Source organism: Cebidichthys violaceus, unplaced genomic scaffold (assembly GCF_023349555.1).
Source record: "Cebidichthys violaceus isolate CVI_PGR_0920_01 unplaced genomic scaffold, fCebVio1.0.p SCAF_9, whole genome shotgun sequence".
Classification (NCBI taxonomy): Eukaryota; Metazoa; Chordata; class Actinopteri; order Perciformes; family Stichaeidae; genus Cebidichthys; species Cebidichthys violaceus.
The window spans coordinates 6617010-6641290 of record NW_027176975.1 but is presented as its reverse complement, the minus strand read 5'-3'; the positions used below and the strand labels follow the sequence as shown (position 1 = coordinate 6641290).

Sequence of the window (24281 nt, the reverse complement as noted above, 5' to 3'; positions counted from 1 at the left end):
GTGGTTGTAGAACTGAAGTAAACTACAGTCACGGTCTTCAATCCACAAAAGAACTGAGCAGCTACTCTAATGTGAAATGGTGCGTTTAAGAGAATGATTACAGCTAAGTTTGCCTCAGACAGTCTTTTTTTAAATACTGTAAGTTTTTCACAAAACTAAGACAAAAAAAACATCTCATTCTCTGTGTCTCCTTTTTATTTTTTAAATATCTATGTGTGCGTGCAGTCCTTGATTATATTAGTAACAGTAATAAACATAAATCATAATTCACTAAGAATGTGAGAATGATAAACAGTAAATGTGTAACCAGTGCTTGTCATTCATCCACACAGTGAAATATATAAATGAATTACGATTGTTGAGTATAGAGCTAACCGTGACAAAATAACCACAAGCAGTCTTCAGGTTTTTTTGTGTGCAATTTACTCTCCACTTATCCACACTTGTGTCCTTTTTTTGAACAACGTTCTCAATGTGTACATGTTCTAGAAGCCCAGTCTACTTTGAATCATCATGATTGCTTTGCAACAAGAACATTCACCACAACAGAAAGACTGAACATGTTATCATCAGCGGGAACAGGTAAGTACAAAGATTTCCATTTTGAATTGAGGGAGGGTCTGTCGGCCGCTGTGTCAATATAAAACCTCAACTTCCATGTTTTGATTGAGAATCTGGCTCCTGACTATTTGGTTTCTGGAAGAGATCATTTAGAATGTGAACACCAATCCTTCAAAGATATAAAAAGCCGTGGATTTTATGAAATGGGATGCCTTTTCTTTGAGTTGTTGCCTTAATTTACAATCAAAAGATGTCTTACATCTCAATAAACTTTATTTATGGTGGTGTTAGGCGTTTTAAACTAGGAGGTAAACAAAGTTGACTCCCTGCCAGCAATGTTTTCCTATTTTTCTCAAAGTATTCTGTTGTCTCTGTTCTCTTTTTGACCATGTAAAATATATAAATCACCCACGATAACAGGGAGAAAAAGGAGAAAATGAACCTCTAACTTACCGTTGGCCGATATGATTCAATTGTGCAAGAATCAAATGTGTGTTCACTTTAACTACATTTGCAGTATTTGCCAGAGGTTTGTAATACAAATTGGTGTTCAAATATGACTTAGGAAGCTGGCCGGTAGTATGGTGGGGAGGAATGATATTGATTTAGAGGCGTTAAATTGCCCACGTTGTAGAAATGATATCTGTATCACTGAAATCACCAGTCGACACACATTTGAAAAGAAACATGGCGTTTCATTCAGAAACATGTTGATGGAGTGCCAGTTTATGGAACAAGAAACATTTTACACTATTATAATTGGAGTTCACCATAATAGCACTGTGTCAAAAATGAGTCACTAAACGTCACATCTTCAGGATGAAAGCAAACAGATGAAGCGTCTGAGAGAGAAAGAGCAGTTTATGTAAAGTTGTTTTTCCAAAACTCAACCATGTAGTTCTACAAGACGCAGTCCTCAATATACTGTATACGTAACACTGCGCTGCTCATTAACATACTGCATGATACTTGAACAGCAGCAGAGGATTCAAACTGTCAACACCAGCTGGAGTCTCTTAAAGGGAAAATCCAGCCTGAATACAACTCACATGTGCTCCCTCAGAGTAATGATGTGAACAAGTCACTCACAAGGCTCCGAAACAGTCCTTTGTGGCTCGTATTAATCTGTCAAAATGATCAAATTATCGTTTGTATTTTTGCCAGTACAATATATTTTTCATGATGTAAAAAAGCTAAACCAAAACACAAATAGTAGTTAGTCTTTTTATTACTCGTTGAAGCTCACAAACATGGCCAGGCGCTTTCTGCTCACTGGGTTGAATGCAGTGTGAATTGTTTAAACAAGGATTTTCCCTTTAAGCAGCAGAGACAGTGTAAATAAGCACTTTATCACAGCAGGGACACAAGTTACTGATTACTGCAAGTCTACAACAAGTGACCATCAACACTGATAAGTTGAAACTATAGTCCATCTTCAAAACATCTCCTCTGGCAACAAGCAGAATCTCATTAACACTGTTTTCGTTTTAACATTCAGTGAAATGTGTGAAAAGTTGGCCCCCTAGTTTTTTTTCCTATTAGGCCCTGCTGTTGAGAAGTGGTTATCGTAAGATTTACTCAATTCTCACTGTGAATTGGGCTGGAAATTAACTTGAAGCGGTTGATGCCTGCCAAAATCAATCATCCTGGTAAGAAATTTCACCGGCCAACTGAAATATCTTAAAACAACAGGACCTCCGAGGGAGGGCTGGTTGCCTGCCAAAGTGGCTGGTACAGCCAAACACTCTGGATTAGAGTCCAGATCGTGGCACATACACATCCTGATGATGTGTTGTTTCATCGTAGTCACATCAGGCTGTTTAATGCATTATAATGCACTGTGGTGTGAGTTTTAAGACATGAATCTGATGCGACGATATCATGAAATCAATAGAAGGTATGTTCAGATTTCAATTCACTCATGATGTTCTTATAATGTCCTGTAATGCTGTTATATTAGCTACACTTCAGGGCTTCTTATAGCACAGAATAACAAAGAGAGACCACCAAGCCATAACCAACCGCTCCTCCAGCTGCACAATAGGACATTATCGGCTGCACTAGCTTCACTTCTCATAAAAACTCAGGTGCCTTGCATGAGACTTCAGAGGTACAGCTTATTCAATAAGGCAATATGTACATGTGAACTGTTGTGTTTTTCTCTATGTAATGGTGTCGTTTCATAAATAAAGTCTAAAATAATACTGTACATTTTAATGAAATGGTGGCATTCAAGATTGAAACAAAGTAAAAAACAACAACAACAGAAATATAAAAGCACCTGTGAGTGTACCATCCTAATTAGGCCAAATGGTTGAGTCTTCTTTTGTGTCCACACTGACTCTCACAGACTACAATACTGAGTTTCTATTGGGGCGGAGTTTCATTTTAAGGTGGTGTTAAGGGTGATGGCATTCCCATCTAATAGAACAAAAAATCAGATAAATACATCCTTAACAAGATTTTTATCTATTTACAAAATCTGAGCCAAAGCAACACTTAACCTGCCTGCCATCCACCTCGTTCAAGCAGTACTTGTTAAATAAAGCATATTAAGGTGGTGGGGTGGGGAGTGCTCAGGATCACAAGGTGTGCAGCAATAAATCTCAAAGTTAATAAATATTTATTGAGACGCAGTGTGATTAAGTTAAATATTAAAGAATAAGAATCAATGAGTGACGTGATTACACCTACGTATATGACGAGTGCTCTGTTCCTGAAGCCAGTTAAAAACTAAACTATTACAATTAGCCCTGTAGATTGGATTCAGTCTGCAGTTTTTCCATATAAAAGTCAATTTAACAAACTGGCTACTGTAAGTACTGGCATACCAATTAATGTGTTTTTGGATAATGATATTCCTCTTTATGTCGTTGCTGAGAAACAAAACTTACATTCTCCTCTTAAAAAAAACAAACATGTAAATAACATTTTTTCTTTTCTTCCAAAAATGAATTAGCCATTAGACATACAATACGATTACATAGATACATATTTTCAATACCGCACATTCAATCTGCCAAAAAAGTAATGATTACAAAGCCAACAAAGATTCTGCCATATATATATAGAGAGAGAGATGTATGTACAATGATTATAGCATTTATAATTGCACTATGCCTCAATAAATGTAAATTACAGGCTTATGTTTTAGGGAACTTTTACAAAGAATACTTAAAGTAACATGGAATCAAAGAGGTGCCAATCAGAACGAAGAAGGGCTTACTTTGGTACAAACTGAACATCAACACTGTGTCCTTTTACATAGGAATTAGCCAAATGTATTCTCCACTGCCATTGAACTACAACAGTCAAGACAACTGTAAGGGGGGGGGGTGCCATTGACTTGGTTGAATACTCGCAGGAGCTGAACAATAAGTCAGTCAGTAAAGTCTTCATTCGTTAGCCCTGCTCTTTTCGTTTCATTGAAGCAGCAAACAGTGGAGTATGGTGCTTGAGTTGTTTTGGCATCGGCAATAAATATACATATCACCATAATGAAAAGCGTTAATGTGGCACAGTTGAACATAACCATTTGACAACATGGTCTCATAAACTATCCCCTCCTCAACTCCCTTCAGTCTGTGTAAAGCAGCCAGCGACGTCATGATTTCCATGACATGACAGAGCAGAGGCGCCTCCTCACCTGCTCGCTCAAAGCTCAGAAAGCATTTCAAAAGCCAGTTCCTCTCAAACGTCTCAACTTCATGGTTGAAGCTGCTGGAGAACTCGTGTAACGCCTGTTAAGACTCTGTAGAAATGTAGAGAATGTGCTTCTATGGTCACACATGACCTACTCATCGGATGGTACCAAAGTCAATGCAATAATAATAATAATAATAATAATAATAATGATTTAAGTCAATCAATACCAAATTAATATGAAATAATACAACAACAAAAATCACAGTTTATACCTATTTAACAAGAGACTTGCCAATCAGTCCTCTGAAGGAAAATGAAAGCTGTCAATTAGAAATCTGTTACATCATTTCCTGTTGAGCCGACAGGTAAGCACGCAGGGCGGAGCTTCAGAATGAACCGGCAGTTAAGGAGGGAGGGTAGAAAAAGGCAGGAGGCAGGGAGCACGTTGCATTCGTTCCAGCTCTGATGCATCTCACTGACTGACTAAACAAGCCCCCAAACCCCAAGTGCACAAAGTAGTTTCTTTCTTTCTGTCAGAAATCTAAACAAGAAAACCAAAACATCACTATGCGCAAAGCCTCAAAGAGCATTGTTGCTGTACATATTCAACAGCGCCCAACCCCCCCTTATTTCAACAACTCCTTAAATAGCAAGATAACATTTACTTTGCTCACCCCTTGAGGACGAAGAGATCAACAAATGGCAAATAAATTAGTATTACGCAACCATTCGATTTTTTTTTTCCTCCCTCTGATTATCTTTTCATGTGTGTGTGTGTGTGTGTATGATCTATCTTTTCACAGACTGCGTCAGTCAGTGTGTGCTGAGGGCCTCCTGTTGGCAGCCCCGCTCCGCTCTACACCAGGTTGTACTCCTTTAGGTTGAGCTGCAGGATGGTGTCTTTGACGGCGGCGAAGACAAAACGGATATTCTCTGTGTCAGTGGCGCAGGTGAAGTGAGAGTAGATGATCTTATCGCTGTCTGGATTCAGGTCCACAAACATCTTGAGGATAAACTCTCGGCCTGCTTGGGCGTCCCTCTGGGGGCCTGGAGAGGGGGAGACGATGCTCCGTGAATGCACTGAATCCCAGTTTCTTTCATCACAGTGAGGGCCAATAAGTTCAGAATACTTTTGACAGGATTTGATCCTCTTGCAGGCTAATGCATTTTAATCTACAGGGATGCATCATTTTGAAATATGCAATGACAAATTATTTCAAAACTCAGAATATCCTTTTTTAATTGCAATGCTACAACACATCTACTTTCTGCTCTGGAGATGCAGATATTTATAAAACACTGCTTTTTTTTTTTTTTTTTAACCTGTCCTGATATATTTATTTACACTCACTCAAAAAATGAAAAACTAAATCTCAGACTTAGGCACTCTTAATTAACCAATATATCACCGATACATCAAATACTGTGCAGTATAATGTTAAACTGACCAATACATCACACAGCCTCATAATCTAAATATGACAATGTGACACTGTTGTTATTTAGGTGTTGTGTTTGCTGCCATAATACAGTATATCACTGACCAACACAAACCGATGTATGGACTCGGTATTGGTCCAATACTATTCTTAAGGCTGATATCTGGCTGATTTGACATTCTGTGTTACTCATAGCATCAAATTACCAATAATACAAAAGTCGCACATGTAGGACACGTAGTGAATGTTGGTGGTTTGATAGCACTGACATCCATTTTAAATTGGCTAGAAGATCTGTGAAAGTGTGCAAACTAGCAGCAGCTAAGAAGAGCTTGGTGCCTGGCTTAGATCTTTGCTATTAGAGGTCGATGCTGCTGTTACTCACCGTCATACTCTGGGAAGTAGTCCACTAGATGAGAGTACATGATCTTCTCCTCCAACAGGTCCTTCTTGTTGAGGAAGAGAATGACTGAGGAGTTTTGGAACCAGGGGTATGTGATAATTGTCCTAAACAGAGCTTTGCTCTCCTCCATTCGGTTCTACACACACACACACACACACACACACACACACACACACACACACACACACACACAGACACACAGACACACAGACACACACACACACACACAGAGAGAGAGACAGAGAGGGAAAGAGAGAGCTTAATTAAACCACAGTTTTTCATACTCATTAAGTACAGATTTTAATAAACGTTTTACCGCACCAGAGGGAGAGCAGTAACAATGAGAGAGAGGCGGCCGTATCGCCTTCGAGAGTTTAATTTCTCCCTTGCACTTGATTCCCGTGTTTAATTGAACAAAACAACCGTTCTGAAAGCAAGCCTTAGATAGCTAAACAGAATAGCTCCTCTATAATTATAAAAACTAATCTAATGACATCAAAAGACAGGAGGACACAGTCTCCTGCAGTTTGCAGGTGACAAAGAAAGCAAAACACAAGGGTGCAAATACAGACAACACACACATATGAACACACACCTGCTCATTAATACACTTTAACAGACTGACACACACATGCTGTATCCTCTTAAGAAAGAGATGCAGCCCGAGGCGATATTCAAATCAGCTGGCTGATCATTTACAAATGCTTTCCAAGGGAAAAAAAGGTGGAGCGCAGCCAGGCAGGAGGAGAGTCTGATTTCCATTGTTTTAAATAAGGAATAGCTTTTCATCTTCAGAGCCAACTTATCGTCGACATCACATGAAATAATAAAGCGCTTGAGTAGATGAAGTTGGTTTGACCACATGAAACTAAGCATCACACAAACTGTAAATGGAATCACTTAGTGTTTTGTCAGCGCATGTTTTCATCATTCACCTCATTGTCCGATTCCACCAAAACTTGGTCGTACTCGCTGAGCGCCACCAGGAACATGATGGATGTGACGTTCTCAAAGCAGTGGATCCACTTCCTCCTCTCCGACCTCTGACCTCCGACATCCACCATCCTGTTACGGCAGCAGCCCCACAGGAGAGAGAAAACAGTCACTATGAGCCAAAGGTTTTTTCAGGGGGCGTGTGGTAACGTGGTTGTGTCGTGTAGCTGCAGATAGACCCCTGTTGTGGCTCCAACCCCCCCCCCCCCCCCCAACCACTACCAGTATATTTTCACTGGCAGGAGGTGGAGAAGCGTCGTCTGTCTATATATGCAGTCTGTGTTATGTACACAATGTTATATATGTTTTCTGATCCTGAATATATTTCTTTCGTCACCTGAATATGACACTCTGCAGGTCAAACGGATACTCAATGATGCCCGTGGTGGGGACTCGAACCCTCAACACATCCTGCTGGGTGGGAAGGTAGGCTGGCTCGGCGATCCGGTCCAACGCGTTCATGTAACTACAGTCACAGAGAGGGGAAGGAACCAGGGTGAAAATACAACCTCTTTGTCTGCTTGAAAGTCTTGTTTTCACCTTCAACATTTTCCAAAAAGTCTTCCCTGAGACTTATTATAAGCCTCAAGTTCAATTTACTTCACTCCAGAGTTTAGAAGTCTGGTTTTGACCTCTGTATTGTTCCCCCCCCCCCCCCCCCCCCCCCGGTCTACTCACTATTTAGTGGAGTCTGAGAGTTGGTATTCCCTCCTTCGATCGTAGCACTCCTGGATGCCCGGGTCAATCCATAAGCTCTTGATTGCGTCTACATAAGGATTCTCAAACATGGAGACCTTTTCTACGTCCACCTCTCTCACAATGTTGGCGTTGCCCTGGAGTGAAGAAACAAAGAGAATCACGGCCATGACTTACTGAGACACATCTTATTTACCAACACCTTACAAAAAGTAATATTTAACTTTAGAGGATCGAAGAGACAACCTTGTGATTATAGGAGGACCCCCCTCTATCCGCTGAGCCACAGCCACCCCCAATGATGAAAGACAATCAACATACAGGTTATGCAGTCCTAATTATCACTGGTTTCTTTTCTCACTCACTCACGTATTCTATATCCAGAAATTAATTTACACCCACAGGCTCTGCATGGACCTAATATCTGAAGCTCAATCCCATCGGGGCTATTAAGGGGAAAGTTTCGCTGCCCCAGATCCCTAATTAAACTCTCCTGTGTCCCATGACAAGAGATCAACATGTACCTGAATGTGTACTGCACTAATTATGAATAGTAACAGAACAGAATATAATAAAATAAACTAGTACGGTGACATAGAAGACAAAACAGGTATCCAATAGATACTACTTTCATGGGTTTTATCAGCCTACAAGTCAAATCATGACATTTACTGTAAGTGCCCAGACAGCCAGTGGTAACGTGACAGAAAAAAGTTTCATTTTCACTTCCTTTGCGATGTCAGTGAACTCCTTTGTCAGAGGTATAGTACTTCCCATTTTAGCCGTATGTATATGAGAGCAGAGGGATGTTGAAGGACATTCAGTGGTTCTGTTGTACACAAAACATTGATTTTATCACAAACGTTGTTTGCCGTACGTTCATGGCACAACACTAGTATTCTCAGTACTGAATGTCTCATACAAAACCTAGATGTGTAAGCCCACTAACCCCACAGCAGCCATTTATTTAGTCCAGATACTGGATTATAAAGTGTGAAGGAGCCGGTGGTAAACTGGAATATCTGTATGTCGAGATGTAGGACAAACATTTTTTACTCATCATATTTGAGGGATTTGCTTGGTTTGTATTGTGTTCAAAGTGGGTAAAACAATGTTGAAGTGGCTGGGCTGAAACAGCACATTCAGTTTCATTCTTCGTGTGCATGCACATGTGGGACAGGAAGCAACGGCTAGCATGGACAATGGTGACCACAACAGCCGAGATTCAAAAAGCGCCTGCTCAAGTTCAATCCAAGTTGTTGTGCCATTTTAAAGTCTCAATGCTGACAGTGTCAACCTGTCCCTTCACAAAATCTCAACGTTGAAAATAATAAAAAGGTGTTGAGACTGAAAGTTGTTGGTAAACTGTCAACATAAAGTCAAATATACAATCGTAAAAACGCAACCAACATGTTGCGACATCAGTCATCTGTTCATAAGGTCTGTCCTGCTTACTCAGAAATACATACCCAAATACTTAAAACTGAAGACAAACTAGCTTTTGTAAAAAAAAACAACAACATCTAACTTCTGATGTAAATCATTTCTTGACTGTGCAATCAAATGTTCTACACAGCACAATAATGAATCCATTGACAATTAAGGAAGTCCCGCTTTTAAGGAAATTAATGGGAGCCAATGGCGACTGGTCTACTTGTTGATAGAGTTGATATAGTTTATAGATATGGCAATGCTGATAAAATGTGACCAAAAAGCAGTTCTGATAGTTCCACAACATCAAATATCACCTTGAATACTACATTTGTATCCCCCTTTTTTCAGTACATTATCAATACAACTGCTGATACTTATCCCAAGATTATGATCTGACTTCAGGATATCATACTAAAATCTACTAAATAATTTATCAACCCCTCGTAACCAAATCTCTGCCAAACCTTTCAGCAAGCAACGTCTGACTGGACCGAGGCCAGGCAGGATGGAGCTGAAGCAGCATGGTCAGCTGTCACCTCACATGAACTGATTTATAAAAAATAGAAAAAAGGGTTGAAGAGGTAACGATGCTCCACTGCTTTTCATTTGTCACTCTCACAGGGAATAAACTGAGAGTGAGAGGTTACTGTATCAGCTCCCAAAGCTGTGATTACTGTACCAGGGTGAAAAAGGTGGAGAAAAAAAAAGAAATGACCTGCTGAAGTAATGATGAGAGTAGCTTAGGGCAGTTCTCTCTTGTGCATTTGTGTTACTGTATATGCACTCGTGAATTTGAGTGCACTGAAACACAGGCAAACACAAATACACACAGGGTGCGATGGAGGGCTGGAGTGCTTTAAGGACACAGGAAGTGTCATAAAGGACCGGAAACGATTAAGGATGGCTGTTCCAAATAAGATAGACAGCACTCTAAAAATATACAAGGACGCTGTGGCCACTTTTCTAGCGTCCTTTTACTCACCCTTCCCAGCCGTCGTCATTTCAGTTGAGCAATTTGAAATGGCTTGGGTGAAAGGATCTCATTTACCTTGTTGTGCTCATATTTGTAGGGGACCTTGAGTGTCTCTGAGGCTCGGATCATGGCCTGGATGGCTGTGAAGATGTTCTGATAGACCAGTTTGGTGAAACTCCTTTTGTCCTCGTCAGAGTAACCGGTGCCGTGGATAATCCTCATCTGTTTGATGAATGTGCTCTTTCCACTTTCCCCAGTGCCTGAGAAAAACAACAACAGGCAAAGGGAACAAATACATCGAGTTTTATTATTCTGAAGGTTTGCACAGGATTTATTTTTCAACCAGACAAAACATGTAATGTCTTGTGTCAGCATTCACGTTCCTTAAAAGGACATTCAGTCATTTCTGACTTTCCTGGACCTCTAGCAAAACAGAAACCGCAACAGCAAAACAAAAGTTGGATTATCACAAAAATACTATTTTGTTAGTTAATTAGAGTTGTGGAATAGAGGACAGCCATTAATAATCTAATGATGTAGGCGTAGTTGGCTAAAATCTGCGTCTCTTTGGGTTCATCACTTTGAACTAGGGATGCACCGATCCACGTTTTTCACTTCCGATATCGATACAGATATCTGAGGTTTAGTATCGACCGATACCGATCTGATACCGATCTAATAGAGAAAAACAGTGCTGAATCGATTTAAAAAACGCAGCCGACGCTACGCGCCCCCAGGTTGTCCATCGCTTTTCTCGTGTTGCTGGCGTTGTCCCTCAGAATCACGTGGATTTTGCTCAACGGAATTTGCCACTTGTCAAACATTTCCTTCAGGCTAGCTGCTATCGCTTCGCTGGTGTGTGACCCACGAAAGTTTGTTGCATTTGACATTGCACTGTGTGGCACAAAAGTTTCATCCAGCCAGTGTGCTGTTAAACTTAAAAGTGACACAGGGGAAACGTCGGAGCTCCAGATGTCTGTCGTGAAACTTATCGATTTGACATCTTTTATCGCCTTCAATATGTGTTTGCACACTTTACCGTGCAGTTCAGGTAGCGCCGTCTCCGACAAATATTTTCGGCTTACCATGTCGTAGCGTGGTTCCAGGTGGTTAACTAGCAGCCGGAATCCCTTATCCCCGACAACTGAGAGCGGCTGCCCGGTTCCAGATGGCTGATCCTTTCGCTCGCTCCATTTTGAAAACAATCTATGCGGCCAGTTCGCTAGCGCATGACGTTACGCAGAGCACAACGCATATAATTGGACTGAATAGATTTGCCTTTATGGATCGGTCACATTGTCACCGATACCCGATCTAGAATTTTTTCCTATATCGGGACCGATACAGATATTGATATCGGATCGGTGCATCTCTACTTTGAACAACCCTTTTTACATTACACAGTCATGAGCCATTGTTAATATAGAAATGTGAATTAAAGAGCTTTAAAGTTAAGTAAAAATGTAGATTTGACGTAATTTTGGAAAGAAAGTAATTCTAAAACTTTTCAAAATGTAAATGCGAGGACTTTTCCTGAGGGGGAACACAGGTGAATCTTGGCTTTTCGTTAACACAACATCCTGTCTGGTAAGAAACATTTGCACACACATTTATACACACAGATGTACAGCATATGCACATGGACATACAGTACTCCCTCCCTCCCTCAGTCAGTCACACATCTAATGTCATGTGCTGGCTACTTTCCTCTCAGCCGGTTTGCTTGGTCTGGTGGGAGACCAAGAACAACACCTCTCTCCTCTCCGTGGTGACAGGGACTATTTGGGTGTGAAGAGCTGGAGGTGTAATTTCTCTTTGGTTCATTGAGAATCTTGGCAGACCAACTGAAAGGTCTAACTTTACCTCACCACCAACTCTTGAATAACTTTGGCAGGAAGGAGAGTATGTGTGTTTTGCATTTCAGTGGCCAAGAGATGTGTGCCGCATTCCAGTGTGACCTAAAGTTTCTGTTCTAACAGTCTGGAAGTGTTGAACTCCTTTATATTGTATAATATAAACTCTATTTTAGCCAAATTAGCCTCTCCACTGCGGGTCCACAACACAGACCAACCACTCAACGAAACCAAGCTGAAGACTAAACACTGAAATACTATAACCTCCAGAGGACTGTTGTAGGGAGGCCTGGAATGAGCAGGAAAGACAGGAATAACAAAACAGAAGTGAGCACAGTTACACTTGAAGTGCTCTGGAGCCAAGCACTTAATCCTAAAAGATACAAATTCATGTTGTAAGGTGCATGAAGCAGAGAGGAAACGCTACAAAAGCTGTTGCTAATTCATTCCAACATAATACATTTAAGCTAAATATACGACATTGATCACAATGTAACTGTTGCGTTAGCCTTTGGTGCACTTTAAAATATTCACCTTGTAGCACCGAAGGGTGGGTGAGACTTGTCACCACATGTTTTCCAACCACACACTCTGTTCACCTATAATTAACTATTACATTAACCTCAATGACAAGTAGTAGTTGTTGCAGGCCACAAATAGTGTTGCAGCAGAGTTAATGCCTCACGGCATCCGCCCTAAAAATAGACACATTCTATTTTTCAAACACACAAAGTGGAACAGTGAGTAATCTAAAAAAAAAAAAAACTTAAATTAAACGCCAGTGGGTTCTGGATTTGAATGGCACAAAGGATCTGGGTTGCTCTTCAGTGGCACAGTTCTGATCTCCTCATGCTGCTCACACCTGATGCCCTCACACAAGAAGAGGAACGTGAGTGGCTCATGAATTCATCCATAGATAAAAACGTTCATGTTATAGTTGCCTTTAATTTGACATGTCTGACCTGAGAGGCTGTAATTCAGTTTTATGTTACAAAATTGGAATGTAATGTATTTCAAGACACTTGACTTCTACTTTTAAGGGTTTCTTCTGTGGATCCACCCATTCAAGAAAACAATCCTCACAGAATAAACTTAATTTATGAGATACTATCTTACAAGACTACAGTATTTGATACAGGTTACCCTAGGGTAGAGAAAATTAGAAGGTTATAATGAGAACAAATATTCAAAAGCCTTAAAATAACAACAATTTCTCCAAATATTCCAGGATCGCATGACCACATCTGGGTCCTAATGGATCTTGTCTACAGCACCAACGAGACACGTATGAGTGTATGAGTGTGAGTGTGAGTGTGGGCTGGCCATTGGAGGCTGCTGAGTCACCTTTCAAACCAATGCAGTGACCCAGGATTAACCCCGTGTCTGAGGTTGGCATGAATGACTCGGCATTACATCTGAGGTGAGTGTGTCTGATTGGCCCCAGGACTCGTTAAAACGGTCCAACTCAGTAGCAGGAAAGGGACCAAAAAAAGAAGGCAGACTGCTCTGTGTCTGTGTGCGGTGCATTCAATCACTCGTGTAACACTCGGGACATTTCAAACTCAACTGTGAGAGGCCAACTATTCACAACCTACGCTGTCCAAACTTCAGACGGTAGAACAAACACAGCACATATTGAAGCTTCCTCCATTAAAAAAAAAAAAAAAGGATGTTTTCCGTTGGCCTCAAGACACCACAGCATCATTGTTGGCTCTGCACGGACTTTTTAAACCAAAGGCTGCAGGAACGCCGATACGATGCTTGATCATCATAATAAAAAATGCATGAGTGAAGAAGAGGAAATGAATTCACCACTGAGAACGAAGCATCGCCTGAAGGAGAGAACACAGAGCAGAGGGAGGCCTTAGAACCACGTTCACTTTAACAAATGATTTAGTCTTTAACTACAGTCGGTAGTATCCAGATCTAGAAAGCACAGTGTTACTCAGATTTATCCTTTGTCAACATACATGGACCTGCTTCCTCTTATAACATTTAAGGGGTCAAACACGGCTTGGTCCTGATTATGAACTATTTCATACGGTAACAATAGAATTAGTATCCGATCACATTCATAGATATTAAGCCGGAACGTTGCGCTCCCAACCACGAATTTTGCGCCCTTGATTTTCATGAATTGAAAGTTGACAACTCTGTTCTCGGCTCTGAGGAGCATGTTTTGGTTCTCAATTTCTCAAAGAAACTCACTCCTGGTGACAGGTAGCCATAGGCCAGCAAGAGAAAATCTCAAGACGAAACATGAATTTGATTTATTTATTTTTTAAAACACACACAATCATCAGTGTGAAAAAGATGCTGTTTATATCACGTCAACGCCATGCAAGACCTAGATTATACTGTAGAAAATTCAGATAGTAGGTTAAGAATTGAACTGCATTACGATGTACTATGACCTGCTATAGTGGAAGTGTATCCTATTGTACGTTTTCCTCCTGAAGAATGTTAACTTGGCTGCATTCATACAATAATCATAAGACATCTTTAGTGCTTCCTCTCACGATTACAACCATGTGTCTGTTGAAAGCTTGTTCAAAGTTGCGGTGGACTTTGTTGAGTCGTAGCCTTGGAAAGGAGCAAACGGCTTTCATCTGTGACAGTGATTGAGTAGAAATGATTTAAAGAGTTTTCGAACTGTGCCCCCTGTGTCCTACCAAGTTATTTTCCCATACAACTAAAGAGCAGCCTCAACTATGTTTTGAGGGAAAACATTTTCTTCCGGAGTAAATTGTCGCAGATTTAAACGGTGGTTAACAAACAAAACATAACCAAAACGCTACAAAACTACTTCATTAGGTTTAGGCAATACAGCTACTTTGTCAGGTTTAGTGAAACACTTCATGGTTTGGCTTAAAATGACTAGACAATTGAAATAAAACAAAACAAAAAGGCAAGGAAAGCACTTGGTTATGTTCAGACAACAAAACTACTTTGTTCACTTTATGCTCTGTGAGCATGTGTGTGAGTGTGCAAAGGGGGACAGGAATCAGAAACTAGGTCCAACGGTCTCTGGAGGATTGGAGCTGGGCTGTGCCACTTTTGTAATTGAGCAGTTTTTAATCAATTTAGCAGACAAGCCTGAGAATTATTCATGTTAACCCTTCGGACTGTAAACATGATGTTTCAGACTAAAAGTTAAGGCCACCAACTATAGATTATTTTCCACTTTTATTAATCTGCAGGTTATTTACTCGATTAATAATTCTGACTATAACATGTCAGAAAATTGGGACAAATTTACATTAAGCTTTACTAGAGACCAAGTCAACGATAACCAAAAAAGGTTGATTTTCTATCGATGGACTAACTGACTAAAACCCTTCTTATTTCAGTAGTTCATCTGGTTCAAGGGTATTTAAATAGGCATAAAACAATATCTCAGTTCACATTGAGAATATACCTTTGAATAAATAATAACAAGCTACCATCCTAGGAGAGCTTGCGCTGTGCATGCGCTCCTCTTTCAGCAGTTATCCTTCTGTGTGTTGTGTATGCGCAGTAAACACTGTATTCATGATGCACACACACACTACACAAACATGGACGTCATACAAAGGATCAAGGGACTGTAGCGGTGGATCATAGTTGTCACAGCTAGTTTTAGATGGCAGAGCAGCCTTTATCTCCTGTTGAGCTCACCAAAACAAGCTCCAATAACTTCTCTCGTAACAACGATAAGCTGAACTTAACTCAATAAAGATGACAAAATATTTGACATGATTCATTAGGGGGTATCTACAGAAAGTCCTTTTATACAAAACCAACCGAAAGGTAGAAAATCCCTGTTAAATCATACATCTGCAGGATGGTCAGCAGCTAAATATACGCAATTTGTAGCTAATGTGCAACAATAAAAAAAATTAAAAAAAGAATTCTCTATTTCATTCTGGTCTCCAGCTGCTATGTCACCATTCCAAGGCTAAGCTGCTGCTTTCCTCTCCTCTCCATTCATCTTGAACGTCCCATGACTGCACAGGTTTGGAATCTCAGCTAATGTAACGGAGCCTTCTTCCACCTTCATGTCTCCAGACCTAATGTCATGCCTAAAGAGGACAAGTTCACTCTCAGCGAAAAAACAAAGAAAAACAGAACAATCTAATTCTACTGGCATGTCTAATTCACCATCATTTAACGTGGAATTCCCCTCATAATGTCTTGCCGACCAAATAAACATTGATTGAAACTAAATGCCCCGACCGCCTGCACATGTATACAAAGTTTGGCAAGTGAAGAAGAAGTGCTCTTCTTTATCTCAACAACTAGTCAAGTGCCCTCTAAGCATTGCCCACTCGTCCTCCAGAAGAGGAGCGGCTCACTCAATGAGCCTCGATTGGACAACAAGAGAGTTCACTTGTGCCGACTTCCGTCCTAAAGAAAATTCTAAACATGCAGACGGCACCTACTCCACTTCTGCTGGCTTGTGGCGTGGGAGGGTCTCGGATTAAATGTCTGTCGCCACAGCAGTCTCGTTACTCTGGCAGAAATGTGTCAAAATCAAAAGATGTTGTCCAGATGTTGAGGTTATTATGCTCCACTTTACTTGGACAAAATGGAACTTTGTGTGTCGGGACCAACTATGATCTGATCTGACTGCTGTTGAGGTACACTTCGGCTGTTGGCATCTTACCATTAAGCTAATAAACTATACCTCCCCTGGCTAGCATGTTTGTTTTGCTTCGGGAATAATTCTTGTTAACTGCCTTATTGTTCCCAAATGATTTCAACATTTTAAGGAAAGCACAGGTGGCACAAATAATAAGAACAGTAATGTTGCCTTTTGGCCATGCAATACAGCAATTATCGATGTTATTAGTTGGCACAGTACATTGTGTGGAAAAGCTGTTGGCCCTGTGGCTTAACATGACGTTTTGAGCATAAACAGGTGGGAATAAAGAAAGACTTCGCTGTGTTTTCTTTCCTTGTAAACACTGAGAGGTCCGAGCTGTACTAATGGATTATAACAGTGATTTAATTTTCAATGAATCTGTTTATGTTCATGCTGGAAGAGATCAATTTCAGCAGCTGGTTCTTGCTGAGATGCCCCGCCTCATTCGGACATCGATTTTAGCTGGACTTTTCCTGAGTCACCTATCTTAGTGAATCGTTTAGTGTCTCTGACTCATTAGCTGGCTTTACATTGTGTGCATGTGTATGCGTGTGTGTGTGTGTGTGTGTGCGTGTGTGTGCGCGCCAGACAGCTCCTAAGCATTACACTATCAAACCCCCTCCTCCTCCCGCAGCACCAGCTCTTCCACTCTGTTCCTAGTTTTGTATTCTTGGTCATATGCCCAGGTTAAATGAGCGACAATTTCACAACATCTCCATTATTATTTTACAACGCCTTAATGGGTATTAGGTGCACAAGGAGGATGGATTAAAACACTTGCAATGTTCTTTAACTTGCTCATTTGTTGTTGTGTGTGGGCTTCAATGTACCCGGTCTCTGTGGATTTAAAGCAATCAGTGTGTTTGAAAGACTATAAGAGAAAAAAAGCTATGGTGATTTATAAAAAAACAAAAAAACAAGCGTTGGACATTTTGAAGAATTGAGAAAGCTGCAAACTTGACGGCGAGTTTTGCGCTAGATCCCACGGGACGTTGAGCAATTAGTGAGCTTGAAAATCCCACAAAACACAGACAGCTAATGGAGGCGTATGGAGAACGCATAAGTTCCTCTGGTTAACTAGTGGAAGGAACGGCGGAGTGTGTGTGAAAACACAAATGTGAAATCAGAGCACTGCATAAGCTCGTATTTAATGAGCTCTGGAAAGAAAAAAAAAGAAAAAGGTTGATTGAGCAATAATTGTTTGGTGAGCTCAGTCACGAGCATGTTGGTGTGAGGTCACACAAATGGTTCACCATTACTGGAACCTTTTTATGCTGCTACTTAATGGATCGTATATTCCATGCAACTCAATGTCCAAAGACATTAATTGTAAGCATCCTGTCATTAGAGGCCCCACAGTGGTGGAATGAACTTCCCACTGATGTCAGGACAGCGGAGTCGCTGCCCATCTTTCGGCGCAGGCTGAAAACCCACCTCTTCAGGAAGTGCTTCCCTGAGCCTTCCACTTAGCACTTATTGTTTTCATACTAGCTTGTTGCACTTATTGTATTCGTATTACTTATAGCACTAACTGTTTTTCTTGTTTCTGCCCTGTACTTTGGCTCTGAGTTATGCTCTGCTTCATGCTCTTAGATGCTTGTTTGGAAAAGGAAATGTACTTATGACTTCTGGTGACTGGTAGTTCTTTTGAATACCAATGTTGATGCACTTATTGTAAGTCGCTTTGGATAAAAGCGTCTGCTAAATGACTGTAATGTAATGTAATGTAGAGGCACGCTACTAAACCACTGAAATATAACACTGTATCGATGGGACCTCACTGACAAGCAGCTACTACACAAAAAAAAAATACATATTGTCTATGAATCATAATTATTCATTTGGTTTAGGCCATCAAATCACAAGACTATAGTGACTAACCATTGAAGAAATACCTTACACTCACGAGGAATACAGTCAGGTCCTCAGACTTAAACATCATCACCTTTTGGTTTGGGTCAGCGGCTGCTTATGCGTTTGCATAATAGGCGAATTGTTGGGTATTAAAAGAGATTAGAGGAAAACAACAACAACACAATTATTTGTCCCGTTAATAAGTGAGGTGGCAGTCAGCCCCTTCAAATCCTGTTACGGGGGATTCATTTCATCATTTTGTACTAACAGGGTGGCAAAGGAGAAACCGTTCTATTCCAACCTCTCTTAAAACATCCCCAAAGAGATGAAAACCTTCTTCAGAAAGCATAGTCTGGATGATGTGGTCCTAAATCCCAGCCTGCTCCTCACTTCTCCTCTATGCATTTTCTAAGGGACTGAGAGTGGAGGGAGCTGGATCAGGAAAAACGGGTTCTGGCACTGCTCTCCACAACCACACTCATCACAACTAATGGGCTTTTCTTTGATGGTGAGTAGATGACTTGTTTTCCTCAAATTTTCCAGTATGACAAATACTTCTCGACAGGATTACCAACCACCCCATATCACTGCCACACACTGTAAAAATGCCCAGGTATAACAAAGAATATTTAAAAGTGTTACGAATTCATGGCACAGTTATTTTGTGATTAGGAGTCTATTTCAAGTCATTGTGTCTCTGATGATGAAGGATTCAAATGTATATAACAAAGGTGGATGCATGAGCATACCACCACACCAGCCTCTATACGTGAGAGGACAACATGCTTCCAACCTTGCTCCACAGACTGACACCTGTGATAAAATCACTACCGGGGTTAGGTGTTGCGCTGCAATACTGCCTTGATTGCTCCCAATAAAACGCTAGACTTTGGCCCAGCCGGTGTTTGACACACTCGTGAGTTCACCACCTGGATGGGCCCTCCGGGCTTGCCTGCACAGGTTGCTGTCAGGCCAGTCAGCGGAGAGGTAAGAGGTGAGGCCCCATGGTGACTGGTGAGCGTTAGTTTCCTCGACACTGACCCGGTCGCAGTTATTCAAATCAGGTGGTTGTAACACTAGGAGCCCTACAGGCCTGGCTGGGGCAGCATCTCCTCCCTCCGCTAAACCTGCCAATCTGTGCACTCGACTCACAACAGCGAGATATTTCAACCATCCACTCCCCAACTTCACTCAGGTGGGAAGCCCCATTATCACCCCCCCCCCAACCCCGCCCGACAAAGGTATTTATGGTGTGAGGAATTTGGGCTGTGCATCTCTCAGCCCCACTCCTCTCCCTCCCCGGCGATCTTACCGAGAAGCAACAGTTTCAGTTCCCGGCGTGCGTCCCTCTTATCCCGGCGGAGCTGCCTCTCGATCTCGTCGTTGATCCGCCTGGCTTCTTTCGCCTCCTCGCTGAGGCAACACGCCATTATGGATTCCAGGGTCATTCTCGCTCCTTTTTTTATTTTTATTTTTTTTAAACGCACACTTCTCGCTTCCCTCTTACTGATTCATTCAGATTTCAGATTCGTCGGGGTGAGCGAAGGGAAAAAAAGAAAAAAAAAGCCTGTGAATGCCAAATAACGTCCTCATACAGGCCCCACTTATGGTGAATTAACGCGTGGACGCCTTTTAATAATGAGCTCTAACAGCGCACGGATTGTGCTGGAAAGGAAAATTAAGATATTTGGAGAAATGATTGACCCCCTCGCCCCCTCCTCCTCCTCCCCCCAGTTTCGGTCCGCTTTCCTTCCTGACAGCTTCAAAATAGTGTTCAAAGAGGTTTGAGTTGAATATCCGTGCGATCCTAATTGGTGTAATCTGCTTTTCCTTCTCAATATGATCAACAGATCCTTCTAAGACACATCTTCCGTACTGCTCTGTGTGATCTCGTCAAGCATTGCCATTCGTGTCCCGGCCACACTCCCTTCAAAGTCCTTCAATGTTGTTATTTGTCAAACAACAAATCCCCCCCCACCCCCCACCTGTGTTCACGTTATCGTCCGCGGGTGATGGCAACGTGGTAAAGCCATGAATAAAGCTGTCCGTTTATCTCCCGATGGCTCGACTCCCGGGCGTGGTAAGGCGGAATATGGCGGACTTTCACTCCGATCCGCTAGGCTGGGATACAGTACAGTTATCTCTCCCTGTCTGCTCAGAAAAGCCAAGAAAGCCACACATAACATGGCATTTCAGCCGGAGCTGTCGATGTCGCAACCGAATATATATCCCCCGTCCGTCGTAAAAGGCGTCCGCGTCCACGGCTCGTCTGCGGGAGTGAGAAGAAAAGGAACAGGCGCCGGTTGTTGCTTCTCCTCTCGGCCAATCTTCTCCTTTTCCTCAATTCTCTTCATGTATTTTTATTACAGAGGCCATCCACTCCTCCGCTGGCAGGGGTGACGTCGGCCTTCCATCGACAAGGAGGAGGGGGAGAGAGGGGGAGAGAGGGGGGGGGGCGTGTCACGTCAAACAAACGCCACACAAGTATTTATACTCCAACCTGTGGAATAGAACATGTGCATGAATGGAGGAGCTGAACACAGACCGCTATGGGCGTGGGCGTAATAGACGCTTAAACTCAGGTTTAGTGCTGACTTTGAGGGAAGAGTCGTCACAGTCCCAATAGGCTCGGCTACATGTGATGCTGTGATGATGCCAGTATTAGATGTTCTACGAATACAACAGTTTTGTGATGGCATGATGACCATAGCAGTGGAAACAATAACACCTGTAGGCCTAATGCAGTCCAGCAAATATGAATATATTGTCATTTCTTTTTGTGGTGGTATTGTTTTGGATTGGTATTGACCTCAAGATATAGATCGTAATATTATACGTTCCATAAATATGTATTGCAGTTGGATTACATTGTGTCGTACAGGTGTCCGCTGTATCCACCCTGTGCAATTGTTAGATCATCTGTGCCATACGCCTTTAACAAACTGGAGCGTTACACAGCAGTTTGTTAGTCACATTATTCTAACAATAGGCCCACACACTTACAGACTGATGAAATGATAAGTGGATGGATGGATAGATGGATGTTAGAGGCCATATCATGTATCCACAGTTGTTCCATTATGATCATCCCCACTGTTCTTGCCTGAGCCATTAGTGTTATCAGTGAATCAGTGTGTTTTTTTACTTCTGCCTTTTCCACAACCAAACATTTGGCTATCATACTCAGTATTGAAAGGACAGTCAATCATGTTATAAGTCGACACTTTATTGTGTGAGCTGTTTTGTTTTGGGTCTGGGGCTCTAAGTGGGTCTTGAGCCCACAGTGGACTTCTCAGATCTAATGAGAGCAGTAATGAGCCTGGGTCCCAAGCAACATACTGAATTTCTCATTTGGATCCCATTCAGATTAAGGTCTAGAGCCATGGCTGCATGAGCGCTGAGCTGCTTTATAGGCCAGTTTTGGTTTAAAGGCTTGTGTTCAAAGACTGCCTGAAAACTTCACTGATAAAAATATCCTGCTTGATCTACTATGACAGCTTTCTGCACCATATTATTGTATAGATCAAACAAGACTAGCATTTGTAAAAACTACTTGTTTTTTCCCACAAAAAAGACACATTTGCAAGTAAAGTTGACTTAATATTATTGTGTAACCCTAACCCAAACAAATCTAGTATTTCAGTATTATTTTAGCCAGATTTCTAAAAGTGTTGGAGATTTTTTAAATGATATATCCCATTATAGTTTCCATGTTATGAGGTTTTTATTATTAGGACAGCTGTCTCAGGTGTTTAGAGCCTGAAAGAGCCAGGACAGTCTTGGTGTTACTCATGGCTTCGCACATTATTTTTTTTTTAACATATACAGATAACAAGATCATTGTTTATCATTGTGTGGGTGTACCTGAAAATATTGGCTGGGATTACATAAATACATCTTATTAAGAAAAAAAATCATATGCTTTTTTAATTGTAAATATCGATTTATTATGCTACATTTACATCCGGCCAGATACATTTATTTTAGTGTTGCCACCTTTGTTTTGTGGAGGGTCACATGCTGTGTTCCACCTGTAATACTGACTCAATTACAAATCATTTCTGGGTTCTGTTTTGCTTCTTATTTTGGGAAATAGCCACACTCCATGTACATTATCTAAAACATTCAAATGGATTCACAAGTCTTAGTCTAACAGATGAATATTTGTAGAGCTAAGATCAGGATTTGTATCTGCTTCATCAAAAAAATATGTGCATTACTACAGCATACTCTAAAGTGAAGTTAAAGCATATATATTCACTAACATATCAACAGTGAGTAAAGAACCCTTCAGCAGACAAACTTTAGGAAATGGACTTCTGTTTTTACCTGGGCAGGGATAGGACAACTTTTGTGTTACTGTCTCCACTGTACACAAAGAAAATACTTGTAACTGGAATAGTCACACATACTTTCATGTGGAAACTACTACACTTTGAAATATTTTCTTTTTTGTAATACCATCATCGTTAGAATCAACATTATTCTGCCATAGAAATGCCTGACAAACTAATTCAACAGTTTAACTGTTGTCATACTCACATAAACCATTTGCTGCGAACAAAGAGTTAGAATTCAGGTCATCTCACATAGGCATTGAACAGAGCTGATTGTAACCTAACTAAGTGGCCTATTTAGTCCTTTTCAATGTGACATCCCAGTGACCCAGTGCCTAATTGCTCGTAATGTATTTATTTAAATCCAGCTCATTAAGACAAAGTCTGTCTGTTCTTTCCTGACTTCATCTAACAAAAATCAGAGCTACAATGAAGCACATGAAAACAGGACATGAAAAGAACAACTGAAAAATAGTTGAATTAATTTCAGCTGTCCAGGGACCTGTCTGATTCGTCCCAGATTTCAAGCTTGGGGAGCTATTCAACCTGTGCCTGTAATGAAGGTCAACCAACCAGCTCTGTAGAGAGACACCCAGCCACAGGTAACATTTCAACATGCCATGTGCTGTTCAGCATAATCCTACTGAAAGTCAAAACTCCCCTTAAAACAAATGCATTATGTTGTTAGCTGATAAATCACATTATTCCAGTTTATTTTCCATCAACTACAAACCTATACATTTTGAAATGTTATGATATGTTGTTGGTTTAGCTTTACATGTACCCAGTCAAATGTGTTACTGTAAAATCTTTACTTTGGACTTTCATTTCAACCAAAGAAGAAAGTTTTGTGTTCTTTAAACAATGTTTTGCTTCCTTCTATGACATTGTACAGTGTGAGGATAGAAACAATGTTTGAGCTTTGGGTTGTTCTACTCCAGACAATGTTTTCATAGATTAGTTGCTCACTGAGTGAAAATGTGAATAAATTGGAATTTAAATAACAGAATATACAATGGATGTCCAACAGATTAAATAGCTGTCAGATTAGGCTAGGCCTATTCAGTATACTATATCTGCAGATAGTCAGTATATAGGCATGGAACATACTTAACTAAAGCACAATACCAACTGATGATGACAAGAACTTTAAAATAGGTCCTACTTTATTACCTGGTCAGGCCCTGTTTTGTAAAAGATCCATTTGTCCAACCAAATTTTGCTAACACCAATGACCTCAGTGCATTTAAAAGCAATTGCACAATTTGAAACATTCAGTGTGGTGTTTCTTTCTTTGTGCACCATTTTTATTTCCAGCGATATTGTGCTCACATATAGTGTATATTTGTGAATGTATTTGAGTGTAATCACCAATGCTTTAGTTTAGATAATGCACCGTGAGAGGGGGTCAATAGGAGGAAAGCTCAGCAGCTCATTTTTGCCTGGTGCCCCCTCCCCAGCAGGATTAA

General features: G+C 41.0%; 1 protein-coding gene across 1 annotated transcript; it reads right to left on the bottom strand.

The window, feature by feature from the left end:
- Window positions 1–400: 400 nt before the first annotated feature.
- LOC137867545 (guanine nucleotide-binding protein G(q) subunit alpha) lies at window positions 401–20904 on the bottom strand. The gene is made up of 7 exons (XM_068704189.1): window positions 19788–20904; window positions 10220–10404; window positions 7720–7874; window positions 7379–7507; window positions 6984–7113; window positions 6031–6184; window positions 401–5253 (listed from the first exon to the last, which is right to left on the bottom strand). The coding sequence occupies exons 1-7, from the start codon at window positions 19921–19923 to the stop codon at window positions 5063–5065; spliced, it is 1080 nt and encodes a 359-aa protein (XP_068560290.1). The 5' UTR covers window positions 19924–20904; the 3' UTR covers window positions 401–5062.
- Between the last annotated feature and the right edge of the window lie 3377 nt (window positions 20905–24281).